The following is a 22503-nucleotide window of genomic DNA, read 5'->3' on the forward strand; positions in this document are numbered from 1 at the left end:
GCCCAGCCGGCTGGGTGGAGGATGTTCGATGTTGATTTATGACCGAGGCCCAAATAATGCATCTACTGTTTCCAATGGCATGGGATAAAAGGATCTTGTTCGATAGGTAGCCGGCTTCTCTTTTTGATATGCACTATATCGGTACATGCAAATATCCAGTCTGGGATCGAGGGGGGCTTCCACTCATAGGATGTACATAGGTAATAGGTAGGTAATAGTAGTATTGGAACCCCAGTGCTACATCATATCTACATGGTAATTTACATCCATCCATACCGTTGTACTGTAAGGGACGGCTTGATTGTTTCAATCTATTGCGAACCTCTTCTTCTATTGGAGGGAGCCTGCCGTAGGAATCACCATATCCAGATAGTCTTTTGTTATTTGGTTACTTCAGCGCCGTGTCCAAGGTAAGGTTGGCATCTACCTGGGCTCTGACAGTCTGTAGAGGCCTTGGGATGCATGTTGATCGGATCGTTATGTCCCGAGTTCCCGGAGTCCTTTGCCGTCCTTTGCGTGGGAGACACGCACTAGGTCGCTGATGGCATCCGGAAGATCGTCGTTCGTCGACATCGCTGAAACACCGGTCACCCAAGCCGGCACAGATTGATGGGTCATATGTGGTTCTGCCCTCTCTATGCGTGTCTACTATGCATGTCTGTGTATGTGCGCTCAGTAGTGTGCGTCTGAGTCCCAATCGGATTTTTGACCAGATCACATACTAGATAGGTAGGTCGGTAGCGTGCGAGCAAGGACAAGGCTGTGTGGCTTGCCTTGCCGGCAATCTCACGAAGCACTAATAGGTAGTCAAGACACACAGACTAGAGTTTCAACACTAGCTGCTCAATCAACCAAGGCGCATCAAGGCGCATACATATACAAAGTTTATCGTAGGCCGTCACGTGGGGTTGGCGAGTCACGAGATGCGAGCGATGCCGATCCCAACCTTCATGCTGTGCAGATACGGTATTCTCCGAAACCGCAAAATGCTGTCGCTGAGAAGTGACCGGATGATCTTTGTTTTCCCACTACCTAGGTGCGATATCGACTGCCATGTATTCACCTGAAACGAGGTATTGGAACAGGATAGCATTCGCTCATCTCCGGTCCAACTCAGCAGGTATTCATCTGAGTAGCTAGGCTCGGCACGTTTTGTCTCTCGAGCCTCAGATACAGGTCTTGACACGGCCACAATGCCAATGGAGTCTCAGTATGTGGCCTCCCTGGCGCTTGTTGCCGAAGTGATGGGACCGAACGGCGCGTTCGAGGTATGCACATGACTTGGGAGAACTGCGGCGCTGATTGTTGCTAGGGAGCAGAAGTGAGCAGTTCTCACTTCGTTGAGGAATGGTCCCATTGAATTGGAGCGGTCAATAAATGAGACGACATTCTAGTCGGATATTACACGTGGTCTCACTTGCAGGCAGTAGAAGCCGTTTCTTTTCAATAGTGACAACATCACAGTTTCACAGGTATAGTAGTAGTGTGCTTAATACCGTGCTGTTACCACGTAGTTCAGACCTATATCAATTATTTCCTTAATCAGGCATCATCCAAATATCACCAGCCATGGGCTACGGAAGACCGGGCGGCATACCTTATGATTGTTCGGCTTCTGTCTGGGGGAACAGTGGTTAACCGAAACAATGCTTCCATTGGGTTGATGAATGAATACATGGCTCCTGGGTTTCCTAGGTAGCTTCTGACGTACTGTATGCATCACGATAGTTTGTGTGTAGTACACAACTATAAGTGATCTGCTTTACTATCGCCTAAGTAGGCACTGTCAGCTCCCCGAAAGCTAAAATCATCATGGCGACGGGAAGCATAAAATATCTGGCAGATTACGTCACCTAGGAAATTGACGCATTAGAGGTTGAAGATCGCCGGATGGAACTTGCTGGGCTCGCTGGGCTACTACAGCAGTAGTAAGAGGAGCAGATCGTCAATTCCCCCAGACGGGGAAACTCCGCCCACCCTATTCCATACAGTGTAAGCATGTACGCACTATCTTGGTAGTTTGGTCAGATACCTAGACAGACAGCTCTTCTTGGAGAAGATAATAACCAAAAAAGAGAGGAAGAAAAAGGTCGCCCAAACTTGCCGGTCGCAAGCCCACCAATTGCTGTGATTATCAAACAGCGGATGCACTGATCAGTGATAACGATGTCTCAGAGCCCTCGTCGACATGTGAGACGATGAAATCTCCCATTGGGCCTAGTTGTTAGACATACTCGAATGCATTATGTGTCGTGACACGTTTCATGGACGATCCTAACAACGCCACTATCAAAATGAACGTGGTACCTGGCAGACGGCGAGATGGTCGTGTGTAACGAGCGACGCCGGCAGTTTATTGGCAACGGAAACGATGAGACGTCCCCTTTGCACCCTCCACCCAGGGCCTGGGGCCACCGGTAGGATACTGTAGATAGTAGGTCTGGGGATTGTGACGGATATACAACTCCTCTAGCTCGCCTCTGCTCGCCTTGGCGCTCATATGCAACATCGACTACCTATGTAACCTGTGCGTGGTACTGGCGACTGGTAACCCTTTGTCGAGGGCGAACCGAACTGGCGAGCGACTGGATGGAGGGTGATACTATGTAGACTCGAGAACCTACTGATGCTACTGCTTCAGGGATAGCTTTAGCCGAAGCTTTGTCCGAATGCGGGAAATCTTTTCGTGGCACAGCCAACCAAAGTGATGCATACAGGGATCCGGATGTGTGGAGATTCGCCGCAATAGGGCCGCCCCAAGTATACAACACCAAAGCTAAGCGGCTCTATCGCGGGGAATTTCAGTTATTACCAGCTAGCAGGTTCTGTGGAATACCGATGGTCCCCAGTGTACCAATGGTTGGATGAAAATATCCGTCAATAGGAATAAAAGTCAGGAAGAACCAGGACGTGGTACGATAACGCTAGGTGCTTGGCCGAATACATGATGTTTCCTCTTACCTAGTGTAGGTAGATATCGAGGGGAGAGAATAGATAGGAGTTACAGCGAGTTATCTAACTAAAATCCGATTGAGTCTGAGTGTGATTATTTAGTAGGATCTGATGTGAAGACGTCGAGGTTGTCTTCGCTATACAATGGGTGCCGTCACAGCTACGACCAACGATGTGGCCGAGCCGCCTGTTGGATAGACCGCTTGTGTATGTCGTATGTCGAGTGGCCCGCGTACTATGTACACATGAATAGAGATCTGTACAACGTTCAACGCCACCGATCAAGCGGTTCTCTATAGCTTACTCGTACTGGCTATTGTTAAGCGAGTACCCTAGTACATCTGTCAAGCACCAGCAACGTACTACACTGTCCGTGAGGGATAAACCCGGATATACGTGTAGGCTCAAGCATCACAAGGACTTTGCCTCGAGATGGTGAAGTCTACAGAAGCGAGGCCAATGTAGAGAACGGATCATTCCAGGATATGGGCTATGTACTGTAGATGGTGCTGACCTACACTATGTGAGACTGCGCTCCCTGGTTGGAGATGGTGCTCGGTACAGCTATTGGGATAAGCTTTTCTGATGTCTTGGCGCCTATGATGGTACCTAACGAACGAAGCCATTTCAACTGAGCTTCAAAAACTGGATCTGCTCTGTGCTTGTGGCATGATTCTCCCGAGGATTCCTTGCCTGCTTATCAGACTGGAGTCTAAGAGGAGGTAGTAAACAATACGTTCGGCGAATTCTAATGATCATAGGACCGAAGCCAACTTAGAGCAGTTGGCTACCTACTGTTATGTTGTAAATAAGCGCTAGAAGAATAGACGCTTGAGGAATCACCTAGGCATTGTGTGATTTGCCTAGTAGTAAGAGACTTACACTACCTAGGTACTCAGCATGAAGTAGCGGTCTTGATATACGAACCATGGACAATATTCATATGTTCGGTTCGTGCCAGCGGATATAAGTATGCTAACCAACCCATGCTCTGCAAGCTGCTGCCATGGCTAGTTGGCTGGCCATGAACTGTTCGAGGCATGGATTGATAAACCACTTTATGCAGGCCTGCTGTGATGCGCACCAATGGCGGTGAATAGGCTAAATTGGAGCCGGCTTTATGCCTCGATGCCTAGGCCCAGGATCTGAAGTTGATCGCCTACCGGTATACGCGTAAGTGAGGAGGAGTCAACCGAGTAGCGGGAATGAACCTGCACTTACAAAGCTGAGTCGAGACATCAAGAATCTAGCGGTGGAGTCCGGCGAGGACGCGGACGCGAGATAAGGAATCCAGGCCAAGATGATTCCAAGAATGACGGAGCCACGATGTCGTCTTGCGGCCGTGCAGTCGGAGGATTCAGTAACGGGTGGAGGATGACTGACGGCTGCGGGCCGATAGGTTGTGTCTAAATTGATACTCGCCCCTAGAGATCGCCGATAAACATAGTACATATTATAAGTCTACGGTAGAGTACCGAGCCACCGTCTACAGGATAGAGCGGGCGAGGAGTGACAGAGCAGATCAGACGACAGTGCCTGGTAGTGCGATTCTCGTGATTGTGGGAGCCTGTCTGAGCAAACTACCCCATCATATCTGTCGCGGTGGACAAAGCCCGTACAGCTCCAGATACACTACATACCGTGTTACATGGTAGATGTAGTCGTATGTTCACGAACTCGGTAGGTAGGTACCTACTTAATCGAAGATGGATATCATGTAAGAACCCACGAAGCACTGTGTTGGAGATGAGAAGTAAGTAGGTAGGTAGGTGATACGTGTAGCAACAGCAAGCGAGGGGACTCCAAGTCTTCCAACGAAATCGAGCTGGGTGAGCACAACCTCTTACTCTGTCTGCTCTTACCACGGTATCTCAGTGCTCTAGACTGTAATCTGTAATGGATGTACATGATACCCCGACGCTCCTTTCGATTCAACGGCACAGCCGCGGCGTTCAAGGTGTACGTACATGTAGAAGTTCACGATGCCTCAGGCTATATTGTATGTACTTATCAAGAACCTTGACGCATCTACTTAAGTGAAGGCTTGAAACGACCACTGGCAAAAAAAACCAATGTTCTACCACGAGGCATCCATCTACCGATACGCGTCAGGTGCTAGCAGTATAGCGGCCACATACTGGTGGAATAGTAGTGTGCGCGGTATTGCCGTCCTTGGATTGGCGCTCGATTAGGGGAGTAGGTAGGTAGGCATCTGTAAATACTAAGTATGTATGTGACGGGCTGTTGTTCGGCGCAAGGTGTGAGGGCGCTGATGACAGTGATGAGCGAGGCGGGCCCGGCGATGCCTCACTCGCTGGCCAAAGGTCGGCAGCACTCCACTATTTGGCCGGCCAAGTCGCCGTAACCAGCAAGAGAGACTGCATTCCAGAGCACCCCATTTCTGCCCCATCCCACCTTGGCACCGTGTCAATTTCCCCATACGTGCCTGCATGCTACAGTATCAGGAAGTAATGCACTATGTATGTAGTACTTAGTACTTACTTATATATGTATGTCCCAGCTGTCTTAAGACAACCTTTCATTGAGATACGGTAGGTATATCATTTAGACCCGCCGAGAAAGGTAGGTAGGTAGGTACCTGGAATTTCGCTACGCTGGACATGGTGAATCAGGTAAATCGTGTAAATCAGGTACGTGCTTACCAACATTACCTGATTCACTCCAGTACATGATGGCGGCATCGTCGACGACGTGCGCTCTGACTGCTTGCCTCACAACTGGCTGCCGGATCTTCTGTTTTGTGTCTCTGTCTTTCCTTTCTTCCTCGTCGGTACACGGTACACGGTACACATATCCAGCGCCGTACGTGATGTGATGTACGTAGGGTTTTGCACCACCGGTACAATTCGTCTCCAAAATGGCACCTACCTACCTACCTCACGGTTACATAGTAGGTAGTAAGATTGCTAGACTGGGGGTCTGTACTCACGTCGTATACAACATACCTAAGTATCAGTATACAACATATGTATACGTAGAAGAAGTGACTGGAGTCATGTAGTTGAATGAGTATGAGTATAAAGTAGGTAGTCAGTATTTACTGTAGATAGGGAGTGTCCATGTATTCCATGGGGACGTATGTAGCTACCTAACCTAGGTACAGGTAGTATGTTATTGTACCTAGTATGTTATTGTAGGTCGTTACATACCTACCTATCCATGGATGTACCTACCAAGTACTTACTGATACAGTGTGCTTTGTCTTCGAGATCTACTGTACCCGCTTTCCCTGCGTGCACTAAGAGTCCTCCCTCCCAGACCCTCCCTGACCCTCCCTGGCGCCCCCCCCATCCATCCCATCCATCCCATCCCCCCGTCCGTAACTGCCCCATATTGTAAGTACTGTACGCTATGTAGGCACTCCAGGTCCACTGAGCTGCCCTACACCAGCCAGCGGCCTTGCACCATTGCCAATCAAGCAGTTCCGCCTACCCCAAGCAGACCCAAACCCACTGTTCCCAGGCCCTCCGACCCAGCTTGCACGCCAAACTCACTCTCGCTCGGCCTTATTCATGACCTCCCGCCTCTGCTCCCTCTCCTTCACTTCCAAGCTTGGTCTATTACCTGTTGCCAATTCCACTTTGGTGGGAGACGTGATACGTGCAACATACGCCTCTTGCACTTTGCGTTCTCGGTCCTACCCGTGTAATTTTTCTTCTGTTTTCCTTTCCAATTAGGTAGCTCGCTCTCGGTTTCCTTGTCGTCTCCCTTGTTCAGCACTGGCCGCCTTCTGAGTTTGGCCCCCGACTTCGACTCTCTCCATCCCGTGCCATTGTCGTCTCCTCGCCCATACGTCCCTCAACAACGTCTGGCTCGCCCTCTTAACCACGACGTCGCGAACTGTGCATTGCCCTTTCATCGCATTAATCAGCCCGTCGATATCCGCCCGTGCTCATCGTTATCGTTTTTGATTTACCTCGACGAAAGTGTGGCTGTCAATCTGTTGGTTGCTCTGGCATTTGGGTGCACTGTTGTTGGAAACACGCCTGGGCGAACGCCGAAAAGCGAAAACCTCGAGTGGTATCTTGAGGGAGTGAACTGTGCCACTCTCGTCGCTCGCTTTCGACACCCAAATACCGAATTCGATCTTGTCGCTCGTTTGAATCGTAGGGCTATTGGTGCGGAAGCTCTGCTAGTTTGTGGTGCTGCGTGAATCTTGGGGCTGGGACATCCTATTGACCACCCTTTGATAAATTTGTCACTGGATTTCTAATGTATCAACATGATTGATGTGCGATTGCTGTCTTCTGGTACCGTTAGCTCTATCGCCGTCGCGCTACCTGCTTCTCCGAGGACAAGCGGACATTAGAGGCGCCGCCTGTCCTCCTACTCATCGAGGCGCATTGATCCATTCGCATCGCCTTTGATCACTTCATTGTCATGGACCCTCCGCATATTACTGAGTTCGCCTCCCAGCGATATTTCGAAAAGTTAAAACAACTTAGTGAATCGAGAGATCAACCTCAAGATGGTGTCGGGCAATCTCATGACGGCTATGCCGTTTCACAGTCATCCACATTTATCCTCCCAATCGGACAGTCGAAATTGCCGGATCAACAGATCTCACATGACCATCACAAGTCTGAGAAGCGTCGAGCGAACTTCAGCTTCCGGGCCATTCTTCCTACGCGCACATCCGTCGAGCACGAAACTCGGAGTTTGTCGAGTGAATCTTCACGGAAGAGGAGGTAAGAAGAGGTTATCAGTTCCGAGTCTCTTGTATCATCTTTACTAAACTATTTCTAACAGCATCCCGTTCGATCAACTTTTCCACAGCCTACCGAACGAGCTCAAGATCCAGATTATAGCCTCATTACCGTTGTCAGATATTTTGAGCATGCGAATGGCGTCGCGGTCATGGCTTGCTATGATCACGTTCAATGAATCGGCGATAACACGCTATCACATTGAACATCACATCCCAGCCTATGCGATTCGTCTATACCCTGCTCCTGAACCATCTTTGATGAAACTACATTATTTGTGTGGCATATGGCATCGTCTTCATGTTGCTAGTAAGCTATCATTCTTAATAAGTGAGAGAGTCACCAAGGAAATATTCCTTCGGACCACAGAAGCCCAGCGAAGCGAATTCGCCCCCCAGTACGAAAGAATGCGACGGCGACTCGTTCCACTATTATTCACCATATTCCACTTCTTCGAGACGTATCGGACGTTGCATCTCGAGTATATCAAGGAACACGGACACGGTCTGCGACTTGAACCTTATACATTAAATCCTATCGAGTTGAAGGTCATGAGTATGTATGACGATCAAACGTTACTAAAAGTCCATCAAGTGTTTCCTTTAGTTATTTCTTCGTTCTGTCGACGACTACGACCCCCTTCGTATGTAGGCAGATTCGAGCGTTCCATAAGGGGATATTTGAGAGACAAGCCCGAAGACGAAGTATATGTCACCGCATTGTGTGTAGGTGGTCTTCGCCGGGTAGAACGGTTTTGGGAAGTCAAAGGCTACAACGCAAGAAGGGCTGCTGTGGATCATTGGTATCATACTGTCACAACCGAGCCGGTCGAGCATGTCCCGAAGCAACGTCGAGGTTTTATGGGCCTGAGTCGAAAGAAGTCCAGCTTCAACGTTGGTGATGTTGGACGAGGCACGATGGATTTAAATGCTCATAGCCGTGAGCGACGGGGCTCTGATAATGGCCGACGTGGTAGTGATGTTTCAACCAACTCTTGGAGGGATTTTGTTTTCGGTACGAGTTTATCCGAAGGAATGCCGATGGGTCCTCTCTTGCGGGAGCAGCTCCAATTACTATTGCCCGACCTCCCGGATTTGCACTCTATCTGGATGCCCACTGCTGAGGCGCTTATTCTCGACAGAGGTATTGTTGAGCGGCCGCAAGATATAAAACGCAACGGCCCTGCTCTCTTGGATCTAATTCGCGAAGATGGTGCTGCCGAAGAGGACGAGTGGCTGTACGGTCGGACTGCACCTGAATCTGTGCGGCCACCCCTCGAAGCGATCGAAGAAGATCCCATCGAATAATTGGATCGTAGATTTCGTCTACTGGTTGGGCACTTCAGCTCATCCAACTCGTGAAGCATTTACGGGCGTTCTGGGACAGGTGGTTCATTTATCTTGCATATATACGAGACGAGGATTTTAAGTGTCTACAGGTTTTTAATGGAAAAAACCAAGACGGCAGCTTTATGCTAGCCCTGATACGATTAGTCTTCCATCTGAGCATTGTAATGTCTAGACGGGCATGCAATATCTTTTTTTTTGTCTTTGAAGTCATGTCACCACAGCCGTGCAACATTTACTTTTGTTTTTTCTCGTCACCAGGCCCTTCACACATGAACTGGGATGAAAGGTACGGATCAGGGGCATCATGGGTGGTTGGATATGCAAGGCGCTATTGGAGGATTCAGCAGAGGTTCGATGATTTTAGTTTAACATCATCATCATCATCATCATCATCATCATCATAGCGTGTATGAATCTCGATTGGAGATGATGTGTAGATATATATATATATATCTATTACCACATTTACAGACATGAATTTGTTCCCTCCATTTATGACTTTGTCGAAGAGGTTCGACTTGATTCTCGAAGTCTGCTTTTTGTGCGAGGTACGCGTAGCGCGATGTAATCTTCGCCGCTATTGAGTCTCAAAGTTCGTTTCAAGACTCTGACTATATATTCCGTTCGATGGATCCGGCAAGGTGTTTCAAATGGACCGTTGGTCTCTACCTAGGTAGCTACACATCATACCTAACACTTGCATATCCAAGGAGTTGTTTTGTTGGGTTTATGTAAACATGAGATGTGTGTATATGGGTCATTGGAGCAGGCAGCTAGCCGTCTCATCCGCATGCTCTTCCAAAATTGAACGTTCGTAGAGACACGATCTGCAGGAAGCCTGAACAGGAACTGCGAATTGATGCCGAGAAATGGAAGTGGTATATTCTAACGCCTCATGATTTATGAACTCGAAACCAGTCACACGCCCGCATGGGCCTCGCAGTAACCACAGCTAAAGGTACAAAAATCGACTTAAAGGTATGCGCGGATGGGCGAAGCGTCAGTAACATACGAAACGAAGAGTGTAAAGTAGAATCATATCGCCCACAGAGAAACATTGTGCTTTAAGGAAAATGGGAAAAAGGAAAAGAGAGTAGCTAAACGTAAAACCCCCAATACCACCTTACCCCTCCTATCTTTCCCTTTCCATACCCTTTTCATTTACCCTGCGATTCTTAACCTCATGCAATTCAAGCGTTCTGAGCTCAAATTATTCATTCAATACATCAATCATCCACGTGCGTGTCAACCCTAAATGTAGGTTTCGCCCGTGGGGTTTGTAAACCGTGCGCTTTTTGCGCATTCTCTTTTCCACATTCATACCATGTCTTTGAAAGTCCACCAAAACGAGGATTAGAATGAAACGACAATAGAAAACGCCGGATGTCATGGAAGAAATGGTTATGAATCCGAAAGAGTTTAGAAGTAAACCCATCGTTCCTCGCTTTCCCTACGCCACGCATTTTGCTCAATAACCGAATTTCCGTAATTATAGAACTATGTTTTGTTTCACGAGGCCCACCGATTTTGCTGGCCTGCACGACCCATATTGGTTGAACCCAGATACGTGCTATTCATACCTGAAGACGAGTATAGGGGTGCAGAATTTGCGCTCGACGAGCGCTGCTGCTGCGATACTGCTCCGTTGTTGAGCGTATATGAACTATTACTCATACCCATATTACTATGGCTTCCACCCGAATCAAGAGTCATATCAAATAAACTTGAATCGGAGAATGTAGGGAAGGTGGATGAAAGGCCTGAATGCGAGGTATTGTGGCCCGTTGAAGTAGTTGATGTCTGCCGAGCGCCAAAGTGTGGCGAGTGATTCGCGACTCCATGATTGGTCGCACTAGTAGACCGGTAAGCAGGGCTGTTGTCCATAGGAGACACCGAGGGCGGCCGCCGCGTTGAAAATGAAGTGTTATTATGCATCAATGACGGCGATCCACGGTAGTTGTTATCTGTCTGCATAAGAGGAGAGTTTGACTGCGTACTGAACTGGGGAGAATTCGTGACATGCTGAAGTCCACTGCTGGAAGAAGTGTTTGACATGTGCTGTTGCGAACGCTGTGTGGTTGAATACGATTGCTGCTGTGAATTGTATGAGGATCCTAACCCCTGGCCTTGAGAATAGTAATTCTGAGGTGTTCTGGATTGTTGCTGAGAGGTCAAGGCTGGCGACATCTGAGGCAACTTTGACGACTGAGCGGCGATTGGTGACGCGGTCTGGGTCTGTTGTTGCTGCTTTTGTCTCGCCGTATTGGTTTGTCTCGAGTTTTCGGATAAGCTTTGTAATGCAGCAAAATGGTCATAATGAGCATCTAAGCCACTAGAAGCAGCTGGGACTGCGGCTGTGGCTGGCGTTGGCGATACTGTAGAACCCATGGAGCTAGTTGACTGAGGCTGTTGCTTGTGCTGTGGACGGCTATTGTAGCTCTGAATTTGATCAGTATGGCTCTGCATCGCAGCATAATGTGCTTCAAGCCCTTCAGCTTGAGGTTGGAGTTGAGCTCCGTCTTCAGAACTAGGCTGCTGTACTGGTTCAGCATGAGTTGATACGGGTGGATTAGACGCCTTCTGGCTCATGTTATTAGGTGTCTGCCGCCTGACCGTGGCCGTTGATGACGACTCTTGAGATTTGCGCGCACGTTTGGCTTGGGGGATGCCAACACTACTAGGGGTGGCTTGGCGTACGTGCTGACTTGCCTGATCTTGATGTTGGGAAGATGATGCTACTACATTAGCATTTGACTGTGTATGCTGAGAATTTGACAACGTCGCCCCCGACGGAGGTATGCTTTCAGCCTGGCCTGCGCCGTTTCCAGTTGGTCTTTTGCGTTTTTTTGCCGTTACAGTTGAAGCTTTGACTTGGCTAGCTGGGGAAGGGAGAGGAGGCTTTGTGGGTTGAACAGATTGGTGGCCTTCTTCAGTATGCGTGTTAGACCCATTAACCGTAGGAGCAGTGGACCTATCTGCGAAATCTGGTGCGGATGTTCGTGCCTGGGTCGAAGAGCCCGTTTCCGTAATACTGGGCTCTGTGTGCTGTTGAGTGGCGTGAGCAATTGCAGTGTCACTCAGAACATCGGCAGCAGGTTTAAGCCGATTCTTAGTCGACTTTGACTTGGCTGAACTGGTTTTAGTTTTGGGATGAGCGTCCAGCATGGGAACTGGCACAGGGACTGGTGTCACTTTCGGCGGTGGAATCGACTGCAATACTGATTTATCCTTTGGTCTATTCTTAGATCCTTTAGGTCGTCCACGCTTTTTGGCACTAGAGCCAGGAGTGAGGCCGTTGTCGTTAATGGAACGAAAACCGGCGGCGGAACCTTTTGCAGCCGTCGCCGTTGTCGCTCCACCACCGTTCGATCCTGTTGTTGGGGTGCTTGGAGCATTCCTCAAAGCTGTCATGGCTTCGACCAAATCTCCATCATCGTTTAGCTCCAAGACACTATCCTCTACATCCACCCAACTGTCATCTTGAGGACCCTGTGCCTGATCTTCCCCTCCTTTGTTAGCTTTCTGAGGACCTTTCTTGATGCCCTTATCACTCCGAGTCTTGCGGGCCTTGCTACCCTTGGGTCTTCCTCTTCGCCGTTTCTGGCTAGAACTCTGAGCTGCTGCGTCCTCGACATATTTAGGGCGAGGGTTTTCTAAGTCAGGAAATATCTCGGCTATCCAGCCTACAAAAAGAGAACCCGAGCCGTTGGCTAGGGCACTTTCTGGAAATTTACCGTCCGCCGGAGGCGGGGCATCGGGTACTCCACCAAAGAAAGCGAGACCCCTGCAAATCTGATCGACTACAGTATAATGAGGCAATGTCCGCAGAAGTGTTAATAGGCGCGCTTGTTCAGCTTTGGTCTCCGCAACCGTCAAGGGTTGCGGCGGGCCAGGCTCAAGCACAGGTTCGACAGATCTTTTGGGGGATGTGAATTGCTTTAGGCCAGGTGGACGTGGATAATTCGCCCTTCGTTGGTGTGATACGTAACCGTCAGTTTGAGCCAATTTGGCCTGCAAGAGTGTACCTTCGCTGGTGCGCTTGGCGGCAGCATCTCTTCCTTCACTCGCGCGGTGACTTGCTACATCCATGTGCATTACACCAAAATTCCCTTTCATATTGTCGTTCACATTCTTCAGCTTGCTGGGAACAGGGTTTCTGACGCGTCCATCCCGAGGGTATATCCTCAACTCCGCCCCCGGGCAGCCATCAAGGTGAGTTGGGGCCCTTCCGACGGTGGTTACAAGGCCTGTGTGGAGGCCATTGATGATGCCATTTGCCGCCGTACTGGGCGCCGAAAACGACGGGGCCAGAGCATCAGGCGAGTCGGATAGTGATGGACCGGCTGTGTTGGTACTCGGGGGGCGCACAGCGCCAGAGGTAGGCGCGTTGGCCGAATGGGCGGGTGATTGGCCTACCGCGCAAACATGTTAATACGGGGTTTAGGAGCCGCTACGCGAAAGAGAGATGATGCTACCGCTTACTAGGAGCTGTAGCCATTGGTCTTAACAGCGACGACCATGGCAATGATTAGGGATGCCGAGGTGGAGAATAGCTGTTATCTACTAGGTATGCGCAGCTCGTTGTCTTCAAGTGGGCATCTGCCGGAAGGCCAGGGCCCATGCTCGTAGGGGAACGAACACAAAACGTATCGATGGCCAAAATCACTTGAGTATCATGACAGTCTGATCCGACGCGCAAGCGAGAGACACGGTACTTATGTTATGAAGGGATGCTAGCGGCTGCGAGTGAGGCGGTCGGAACCAAAGTCTCAGCCAGAAGGGGAGATACTCGAGGAGGGTTTCGCGACGCCAAGAGCACACCGTTTTGGAACGTGGATTCAGCTACACCCAGCCGGACGGGCTTTAACACAGCCCAGAAAGGATTGATCTCAAGGCGATAGGCTGGTGGCCGGAGTTCTTCACAGGACTACTACGTTGGCAAGCAGACGAGATTCGGTGCGACGTTGATACGGCAGGGCAGGTTAAGGGGAGGAGGCAGCAAAACGTAGGGATGGTGCTAGCTAGTACATCACATACCGGTACAGTACTCCGTACTACATGCCTACAGGTGCGTACGGAGGTACATACGTAGGCAGTGGGTACCTAGGTAGACAGGTAGGCAGATAGGCAGATAGGCAGGTAGGTAATAGGTAGGTAGGTACGGTAGTTACTCCGTAGGGAAGGCAGTAGGTACTTAACACAGATGGGGGGGGTGCGGGCGCTTGCAGTGTTTTGGAGGGATGGAGGTAGTCTGGAGGTAGGTAGGTAGGTACCTACATATAGGTAAGTAGGTAAGTAAGTACCTAGGTTACTTGTTTAGATAGGTAGCGACCGACAAGTGATACAGTGTGCGACCGTCTTGAGTGACGCCTCGATATCTCTCGTACGAAGTAGACAGGCGATGTTGCTATATCAAAAGAGTACTGGGGATGTAGGTAGTCATGGATACGTAGATGGCGGGAAGAGGAGGAGGAGTAGGAGGAGTAGGAGCAGAGGTGGTGGTGATGAGGGTGGTGGAGATGCTGATGGTGGCCTCGTCGTGTCCGTGGCGGAGAGAGAGAGAGAGAGAGAGAGAGAGAGAGAGGGGTTACAAGTGCGGACGACTAACCTGCCCCGTACCTGGCCGACCTCTTCTTGATCTGTTGACCTTTTGTGAGAGTTAATTCCCTCCTCTGTGTCCCGCCACCGACCTGACCTGGCCGTTGTTTTGCTGTCCTCTCCCGTCTGTGTGCCCCAACCCAAAAGAGCCACTGCAGCTGCGACCCTTCACCCGCGTCTCTCCCTTACCTCTTATGGTCTGCTCTCTGGTAGCTGTATCAGCCCAAGATTGCAGATAGACAAACAGGTATGTATATGCGTGTACCTAGGCGCTGGCCGGACACTAAGAATTACCCTCGTGCCCAGCTCCGACAAATGAGAGATGATGGCAGCGTTTCCAGGTAATGTATCAGGACTAGTGCCATACCTATCTACGAAGTAGTGCCAAGGAGGGGCAGAGGACCTTGACCAGTGATCTGATCAGTGACCTGTCTTTGGCTGGAACATCTAGTACTATATATACTATGATAAAGAGACGACAATAACTCATCGGCTTCATGATAGATCACGACCGTTAACGACGTCCAAATTCAGCTCGATTATGTGGACGGCGTCAACATCACGAGAGATCTAACCAATGGCGAAGAGATCCTCTGGAAACATTGTCTTCAGTCCTAGGACATCTAAAACGATCGTTGATAACCTGCAAGTAGGTACCTATCTATGTAGGTAGGTAGGTAGGTATGGAGGTCGAGGTCATATATATCCATCATCCTTAGTATTGGCCTACCGTGCCAAGCTTGATGTATATTTGCAACCCAAACCTATATGTACTTAAGTACTCACGTGGTTTGGAAATTATCATCATTAGGAACATAACCCCGGTTGCCCACAGTGGCTTCTACTCGTGCTGTGGACCGCCTGCAAGAACTTATTGTACAGGCTGCAGCTCCTGCTGTGAATGGCTGTAGCTCCCAGCTCCCAGCTCCCTACCTATCTACTGGGACGTCATTGTGATAGGTATATCCTCAGAAGAGTTGTTCTTCGACGTCCCTCCAACGTCGACACAATGGCCAAATACGTCCTCATATCGCTCCCTTCAACCTTCGACTCTCTTAAAGGCACTATAGCCGACAATGGCACCGTCGTACAATTCCCCATCCCTAACTTCAAGATCGGTACTTTGGATGCCCTAGTCCAGCAAGCAGATGACCTAGCCAAGCTCGACTCGGCTTGCCAGGCTTTGGTAGCCAAGGTTGGCGATTCTCTACGCACCCTATATGATGGCGATGACCAGAAGGCTTCTGAGCAGAAGATTGTCAACGACAGTATAGCTCACCCTTGAAAACCACTCCCCAACAAGCGTGCTGACTATATACTACAGAGCCGACCGATCAGTATCTTCGCTCGTTTTCTTGGAACACGGTCCGTTACAGAGCCGATAAACCAGTGGGCGAACTCTTGAGCGGTCTACAAAAGGTACTGGATTCCCTCCATTAAGATCACAGGACTCGTCTCGATGTGCTATACCACGATCCTGAGCTTCAAACGCTGATGGATAGATTGCACCAACAGGACCTAGTAACGACAGACAACGATGTCAAGGGCAAGCTCAACCAGCATAACCAAGTTAAAACAAATCTGACCGCATTACAAAGAAAACAAACGTAGGGTGGGCCCAAGAAAACCTGGCGAGGCTCGTGTGAGCGAATGAGCTAACTAATTCGTTGGGATAAACCAGTGGCAACCTTGCTACAAAGTCACTCACACCCATCGTCGACCCAGCTGTTCTTGTCCAAGACTCCGAATACCTCGAGACACATCTGATCGCAGTACCAGGAAACCTGCGAAAGGATTTCATCAAGAGCTACGAGACACTGACGGAACGCGTAGTTCCACGGTCAGCAATAGAACTTGCACATGACGATGAATTTATCCTGTACGCAGTCACGACATTCAAGAAAAACGGAGCCGAGTTCCAGCAGAAGTGTCGAGAGCAGAAATGGACGCCCCGCCAGTACAAGTACGTCGAGGGTGGCAAGGAAGAAGAGAAGCGTGAGTTTGAGCGCGTCGCCCGGGAGGAGAAGAAAGTCTGGGGGGAAGCTTTGCGCATGGTCCACACCGGCTGGAGTGAAAGTGTCATGATCTGGGCCCACGTTATGGCACTCCGGGTCTTCGTCGAGTCTGTCCTACGTTACGGTCTACCCCTCGAGTTTGTGCCTGCTCTTGTAGTGGTATATTCCCCTCCCTGAGATGCTGAGATGCGCTATATATGCTGACCAACCACTACAGACAAACTCTAAACTTGTCAAGAAGGTTAAAACAGCACTGGATACGTCATACTCGTACCTAGGAGGCAACGCTGTCGGCCGAGATAAGCGAGGGAAGATAACCAAGGACGATGCCGCTTTAACATCTGAAATGGCAGCCGCAGGTGTAGCAGGCCATGGTGAAGGGAACGAGTATACGGCCTATGTTTATTACGAATTTGAATTGTAGCGCACTTGCAGCAATTATCCCGCCGAGTAGGCTGGCCAGGCGCTTGTACCACCGGTGGATGACTCGCCATTATATATCACACAGTAAGGCAGTTAGCGGGAAGATGGTAGAGACCGGATGAAGTGATCCGTCTTAAGCTAAGAAAATCAAGTCTATTTCTACGTGAATATATTCAAGGTTCTACCCCTTCAAAACAGACCTCGCTCCCTCATTTTCGCTTCTTTTCTTGTTTCTTACTTGGTTGAGGGGATGAGCTCCTTGGCCTGTAGCCAAGCGACGATATCGGCGACGCACTCCTCGACGGACTTCTCGGCCGTGTGGATGGTAATCTCGGGGTTCTCGGGAGCCTCGTAGGGCGAGCTGATGCCGGTGAACTCCTTGATCTCACCCGTGCGCGCCTTCTTGTAGAGCCCCTTGGGGTCGCGCTGCTCGGCAACCTCGATGGGCACCTCAACGTAGACCTCGATGAAAGGGATTGGCTCGTCGGTTGACCCTGCCGTCTTGGCGGCGTGCAGGGTGCGAGCCAGGTCGCGGTCGGCTTTGAAGGGCGAGATGAAGGATGTCAGGGCGATTGTAGAGGAGTCGGCGAAGAGTTTCGCAACCTGTTGTTTCGAGAAAGAGAGAGGTGCATTAGTGAATCATTCTTTGCATTTCATGTTTTTCTTCTACCGCGAAAGATTCCGCCAACTGTCTCTTTTCTTTCTCCCACTCCCCTGATTGAAGGCGAGACAGGGAAGCTTGATTCGCAGACATGACATACCTCGCCAATTCGTCGAATGTTCTCGGTGCGGTCCTTATCGGAAAAGCCGAGGTCCTTGTTGAGGCCAAACCGCACGTTGTCGCCGTCGAGGCGGTAGGCGGCGAGCCCGAGGTGCAGCAGGTGCTGCTCGAGGGCTGTCGCCACCGTCGACTTGCCTGAAGCCGAGAGACCCGTGAACCAGAGTGTGAAGCCCTTCTGCTTACGCAGTTGGTTGCGCTCCGAGCGCGAGAGGGACGGGTGCCAAGTGATGTTACTGTGTAAATTACATAGTTGTTGTTAGCCAACATTTCTCCCTGTTAGAGTGGCTTCTGTTTTCCATCTGCCGCCATTTTCTATTTCGGCGTACGTGGTTGTGGGCGCATCAGATAAGTCACGGAGCAGACGGGGAGATTGCAGTTTGTCGCGCAACACACGCTTTAGCGACGGATGACGGTGCGGAGAAACAGTCATGATTTTCGGACGGTAAGATACAGATTCGGAATACAGTGAACAGCGCTAGCTGTGTTGCTTGCGACGTTCCTCTTCGATGCACTTGCAATCTGGCGGTGATGCTATGCGACAGCATCTCATCGGGAAATATTCGATAGCGGGGGAGGGGCACCAATGCAACACAGAATTGGAGCGAATAACGGCCCTTCGCAAGGCAGGTAAACGAACAGGGCGGGTGAAAATTAGAGAGCCAAGAAAGAGAAGAGAATGCTTACGTTGCCATAGTTATTTAATGAAAACGAGGTTAACGGTAGGTAACAAAGATACAGAAAGCTGATGGCCGTCTCTTGTAGGGAAATGCAGTATTTCTATATAGCTGTCGAGTTGGTAGTCTACCTATAACTTATAAGTAAGCATGCAGAGGAAACGGTTGAGTGAATGTGATCTGCCTTACTTTACTAGAATCGGTTGTCTCGTGCTAATACTGCTGCACCTGAGCCGGCAGAGGTGGGACCTAGAAACCCGCAATGCTCGCTCGTGATTCGGCTGCCGGTTTGACCCTGAATTCTGCAGCCCCGCTTATCCAGGAGGAATCGGTTCCTGCCTCAATGAGAACTCCGTCAGAGTCTGTGCTGTGTTCGCATATACCTACACTCTCGACAATGTACCTATATAAGGACGGGCAGAACGGGTTGCAGAGAAATGGGGATGATCGGGGGTTGTGGAAGAGGAAGCCCGCCCACTTAATTGGGATATCTGAATGAGGCATTACAGTGTCGTCACGAGGAGCCATTGTCCTATCATGTGTGACCTCCCAAGCAACCAAGGTACCACCGCGGATACCACTAGATATGCCGCCAGATATGCCATCAGATATGCCACCTACAATGTTGCAATAATTCATTGTCCTGATTGGTAGGTTTCAGTTTGGTGATAGACGTTCAGATAGCTTCCTATATTCGAACGGCAGCCTAGATAGTGTTGCAACCTGCTGATCCTATGGTAACATTTGTACACATCCATTGTTCAGAGACTTATGATCACTTTTTCAATATACATGACCTTGATAGAAGCCTCTCCCTGTCCCTTGGCGATTTTCAACCGATGGTGAAAATGCGTGTTTCAAACGCCACGCTGCATGTGATTCCCATAAAGTTTACAAATATCCACCATGGTGGGGAAAAGCAATTCTAGTAATGACACAAATTCGTCAAGGGCGCCTTTCTTCTTCTATGCATATTGGTCTTGTCTTAGATTTGTCTTGTCTATTCGTAATACTCCGGTCATTCGGTCTAATTGGACGGGTAGACATTGGCCATCAACTACAGAAGAATCAGTCTGATGTTCATCACAGTCAAAGTGATAATGGGGGCCAGGAAGCGTTACGAACCACAGCTTGTTTTGGTGAGATGAACAAGGCCGTGGCTTCGGCGAGAACCACAGGCGTCTCGCCCTCGCCAACAAGGGTCTCAATGCGCCCTTCAACCCACGCCTTGCGTCCCTCCACCTTGGTGGTTGTCGCACGGAGGACCACGTAGCTGTCCGCCTGGGCTGGAGCTCGGTAGTTGATATTGAGGTTGGCCGTCACACCTATCTTATGTGGGAGCGCGGCGAAGCAAGACCGCGCAAGCCCCTCGTCGAGCATGGTTGCCAGCAAACCGCCATGAATGATACCCGGGTGGCCGCAGAGCTCGTTGCCGAGATATGAGATAGCAGTGATCGATTTGCCGCCCGTCTCCTCAAAAACAAGTGGAGGCACCACAATGCGCCCCGGACCGGACAATAGTCCACCGGTCAAGTGATACGTCCGGTAGGGCTTGGGAATCTTCAGATGCGGCCGCGACTCAACAAAGCCCTCTTTTGCCCGCAGTTCTTTGGCCAAAGGATGGTTTTTTATGAACTCATCGACTTCACGCTCCTCGTCGGTCTGTGGCTTGTATAGCTCCAGCGACTCCTTGTCCGTTGTCGGATTCATAATGGCGTAGAGGATGGGGAAGGCAGGAGAAAGACCTATTGCGAAGCCAAAGGAGACACAGGCGATACCGAAGGCGACAGTTCTGAAAGCACGATAGAGGAAAGAAGGCCGACTAGCAGAGGTGTCTGGAGGTTGGAACTGATATTAGAATGGGTTCTAGGGTAAAGAAGAACTTTCATGAGGCGACAACAGCCTACCTGGAGCACCGAAAGAGCTAGCGAACCGGCGTGGGACTGCCCGAGGAGCCTCGGCGCGACCGACGAGATATATTGGCCTAGAAACGCGGGCCCGGCCTCGCAAGGATCGTAGGGCGAGAGACATGATGCGGCAGGATGGGAGATTGATTTACCCCGATCTATCGTTCGCTTCGCAGTCCCAACAAACCACGCGTATGTAAGCAAGCACTTGAAGATGGCCTGCACCAGAACAGCGCCGATGAACGGGTTGCGACACTGCCGTAGAAGGTAGATAGTCGCTCCACGGTGTTGGCCCAACGCTTTTCAGCGGTAGTTTCCTTGGTGTTTCTTGGACCAAACGTAAGCCGAGGCACGGCATCATAGTGGAGCTTCTAATCGCTTTGATTCCGTACCGGCTTATATAAGCATCGGTTACAACTTAGCAGTTGTCCGATTGGACACTGGTATGCGTTTTATGTAGAATGAGACAAGCTACCATTTAAGCATTTATCTAGCAAGGCCATGCTAGGTAAACAATCTGAACATGGATGATTCAGCTCGTTTTTCTAAAATCTCTCTGTCGACCAGCTCCCCCACCCAAACTTGTCTCTTCTAGTTCTAGGTGCTAATTTACCCGCGGTCTCCAGCCGCAATCGCTCAGAGACTTTGACAAGGTGCACTCTTATCACTAGGTATTATGGGAAGTTTCTCAAAGATCTCGCTCTATCTGCGACTGCCAACTGCTAGCAAATTTGTTGTTGCGTCATTATAAGGGGACTACTTCGTAGATCTGCAGGGACCAACGGGCTGAAGTGCAAGATCCATTGGCTCAGGAGACCCTTAGGTGACGTCAGTACTTAGATGCCAATTTGATACTTCATATTCTAGAACAGAGCCTAGGGCAGTACTACTAGGGGAAGCCACAACCAAGCAAAAAAACTGACTCGGAAGCGATAAGCGAAATGAAATCTGTGCTTGTACATACTTTTACTATCTCGTAGCAGTTCCCTCTGATTCGCAGTATTCGATCTAGGGTGGGAAACTCACGGGTTTGCCCCTCACTTTCTCTCAAGCTTGCCTGCCACGAAAACCCGCGCCGTACTGCGTACATTATGCAACGAATATAGGCAAGGGAGGCGGGTTGGGGATTTTGTGACACATATTGCGTCAGCTCAATGATCTTGTATAGCATGCCTAAGTAGATATATAAGCCTCCAACTATCTAGACGACAAGCTTGAGTGCTTACGATTGTTGATGTGTATCACCTCGAGCATCCTATAAGTGCATCAACAGCCTCTCCCTTCACAACTTATTGTAATCAAGAAGACCAGCTTAACCATCATGGCAAGTCTACAAGCCGAACATCTCATTGCATGTGTAAACTCCTGGGGTAACGACTAACTAAATACATTCCATATAGGCCACCGCCGACACCGTAGACCTGGGTCCTCCACACCCACCCAAAGAGGAATCTCTCAAAGCCTTCACAGAAGTAGAACCAGACCTGAAGAAAGAGCTTCTGCACCTAAAACATACCTATCTAAGTAAGCAGGTATCCAACCCAATGTTGCCCAGCAAGCGGCTGCTCTAACAACGCACAAAACTAGGACACGAACCTGAGTATTTCGCCGCTGTGCAGCATCTGGCCGACTCAGACCTCACGTCCTTCAACAGCGCGGACCTGGAACTCGTGCGCGTCGCCCAGTCCGCATACGGGATTCACTTGTTCGGCAAGATCCGGATCCCCGCGATGCCGGACAGCGGGCCGGCGTATCTGCACGTGCGAATTTTTGTGTCGGACGAACCTGCTAAGCTGCACTGTATCCACACTGAGGAACAGGAGGAACCGGATGGGACCAAACGGTACCGCGCCATCTTCACCAAGGCGGATGACCTTGAATGGTTTGATACGTAAGGGAAATGAGACAGCAGGAGAGAGGAAAGGGAGGAGGCCGTAGTATGGAGCACCTTTCGAATCGATTGTTTCACACAAGAATGGAACCTGTAGGTCCTTTAGATCTACAATTATGCGGGGAATTGGGAAGCTGACATGGTGCTGGATCGGGTATCTTGTTGATTTTTTTACGTATCCCTTAT

At 49.9% G+C, this 22503-nt stretch overlaps 6 protein-coding genes across 6 annotated transcripts; 3 read left to right on the forward strand and 3 right to left on the reverse strand.

Annotated features, from left to right (window-relative positions):
- The first annotated feature begins 6988 nt into the window (after nt 1-6988).
- F5B22DRAFT_253803 (F-box domain-containing protein) lies at nt 6989-9068 on the forward strand. Its single transcript, XM_047970024.1, has 2 exons — nt 6989-7661; nt 7723-9068. Exons 1-2 carry the CDS (start codon nt 7354-7356, stop codon nt 8984-8986), a joined length of 1572 nt encoding a protein of 523 aa, XP_047835143.1. The 5' UTR covers nt 6989-7353; the 3' UTR covers nt 8987-9068.
- A 1243-nt stretch (nt 9069-10311) lies between these two features.
- Nucleotides 10312-13828, reverse strand: F5B22DRAFT_254178 (uncharacterized protein). Its single transcript, XM_047970026.1, has 2 exons — nt 13511-13828; nt 10312-13440 (listed from the first exon to the last, which is right to left on the reverse strand). Exons 1-2 carry the CDS (start codon nt 13524-13526, stop codon nt 10538-10540), a joined length of 2919 nt encoding a protein of 972 aa, XP_047835144.1. The 5' UTR covers nt 13527-13828; the 3' UTR covers nt 10312-10537.
- A 1807-nt stretch (nt 13829-15635) lies between these two features.
- F5B22DRAFT_641942 (vacuolar ATP synthase-like protein subunit C 1) lies at nt 15636-17065 on the forward strand (the record flags this gene model as incomplete). The annotated part of the gene is made up of 5 exons (XM_047978056.1): nt 15636-15894; nt 15951-16045; nt 16142-16233; nt 16308-16800; nt 16859-17065. 5 exons carry the CDS (start codon nt 15636-15638, stop codon nt 17063-17065), a joined length of 1146 nt encoding a protein of 381 aa, XP_047835145.1.
- Nucleotides 17066-17222: 157 nt separating this feature from the next.
- F5B22DRAFT_587769 (Adenylylsulfate kinase-domain-containing protein) lies at nt 17223-18701 on the reverse strand. The gene is made up of 3 exons (XM_047973613.1): nt 18530-18701; nt 17826-18078; nt 17223-17667 (listed from the first exon to the last, which is right to left on the reverse strand). Exons 1-3 carry the CDS (start codon nt 18535-18537, stop codon nt 17299-17301), a joined length of 630 nt encoding a protein of 209 aa, XP_047835146.1. The 5' UTR covers nt 18538-18701; the 3' UTR covers nt 17223-17298.
- Nucleotides 18702-18966: 265 nt separating this feature from the next.
- On the reverse strand, nt 18967-20963 carry F5B22DRAFT_587775 (Thioesterase/thiol ester dehydrase-isomerase). Its single transcript, XM_047973614.1, has 3 exons — nt 20427-20963; nt 19645-20354; nt 18967-19576 (listed from the first exon to the last, which is right to left on the reverse strand). The coding sequence occupies exons 1-3, from the start codon at nt 20548-20550 to the stop codon at nt 19547-19549; spliced, it is 864 nt and encodes a 287-aa protein (XP_047835147.1). The 5' UTR covers nt 20551-20963; the 3' UTR covers nt 18967-19546.
- A 784-nt stretch (nt 20964-21747) lies between these two features.
- On the forward strand, nt 21748-22437 carry F5B22DRAFT_657066 (uncharacterized protein; the record flags this gene model as incomplete). The annotated part of the gene is made up of 3 exons (XM_047980014.1): nt 21748-21783; nt 21827-21950; nt 22014-22437. The coding sequence occupies 3 exons, from the start codon at nt 21748-21750 to the stop codon at nt 22319-22321; spliced, it is 468 nt and encodes a 155-aa protein (XP_047835148.1). The 3' UTR covers nt 22322-22437.
- Between the last annotated feature and the right edge of the window lie 66 nt (nt 22438-22503).

This window comes from Xylaria bambusicola, assembly GCF_022495145.1.
Source record: "Xylaria bambusicola strain CBS 139988 unplaced genomic scaffold F5B22scaffold_3, whole genome shotgun sequence".
Taxonomy (NCBI): Eukaryota; Fungi; Ascomycota; class Sordariomycetes; order Xylariales; family Xylariaceae; genus Xylaria; species Xylaria bambusicola.

Bases quoted from the DNA above. Each gene is read 5' to 3' on its own strand.
- F5B22DRAFT_253803 (XM_047970024.1), top strand. From the start codon at position 7,354: ATGGACCCTCCGCATATTACTGAGTTCGCCTCCCAGCGATATTTCGAA. The intron at 7,662-7,722 runs GTAAGAAGAGGT...TATTTCTAACAG, and splicing joins GAATCTTCACGGAAGAGGAG to CATCCCGTTCGATCAACTTT.
- F5B22DRAFT_587769 (XM_047973613.1), bottom strand. The intron at 17,668-17,825 runs GTATGTCATGTC...TCGAAACAACAG, and splicing joins ACATTCGACGAATTGGCGAG to GTTGCGAAACTCTTCGCCGA.
- F5B22DRAFT_587775 (XM_047973614.1), bottom strand. From the start codon at position 20,550: ATGTCTCTCGCCCTACGATCCTTGCGAGGCCGGGCCCGCGTTTCTAGG. The intron at 20,355-20,426 runs GTAGGCTGTTGT...TCCAACCTCCAG, and splicing joins TAGCTCTTTCGGTGCTCCAG to ACACCTCTGCTAGTCGGCCT. The intron at 19,577-19,644 runs GTTCGTAACGCT...ATTCTTCTGTAG, and splicing joins TCTCACCAAAACAAGCTGTG to TTGATGGCCAATGTCTACCC.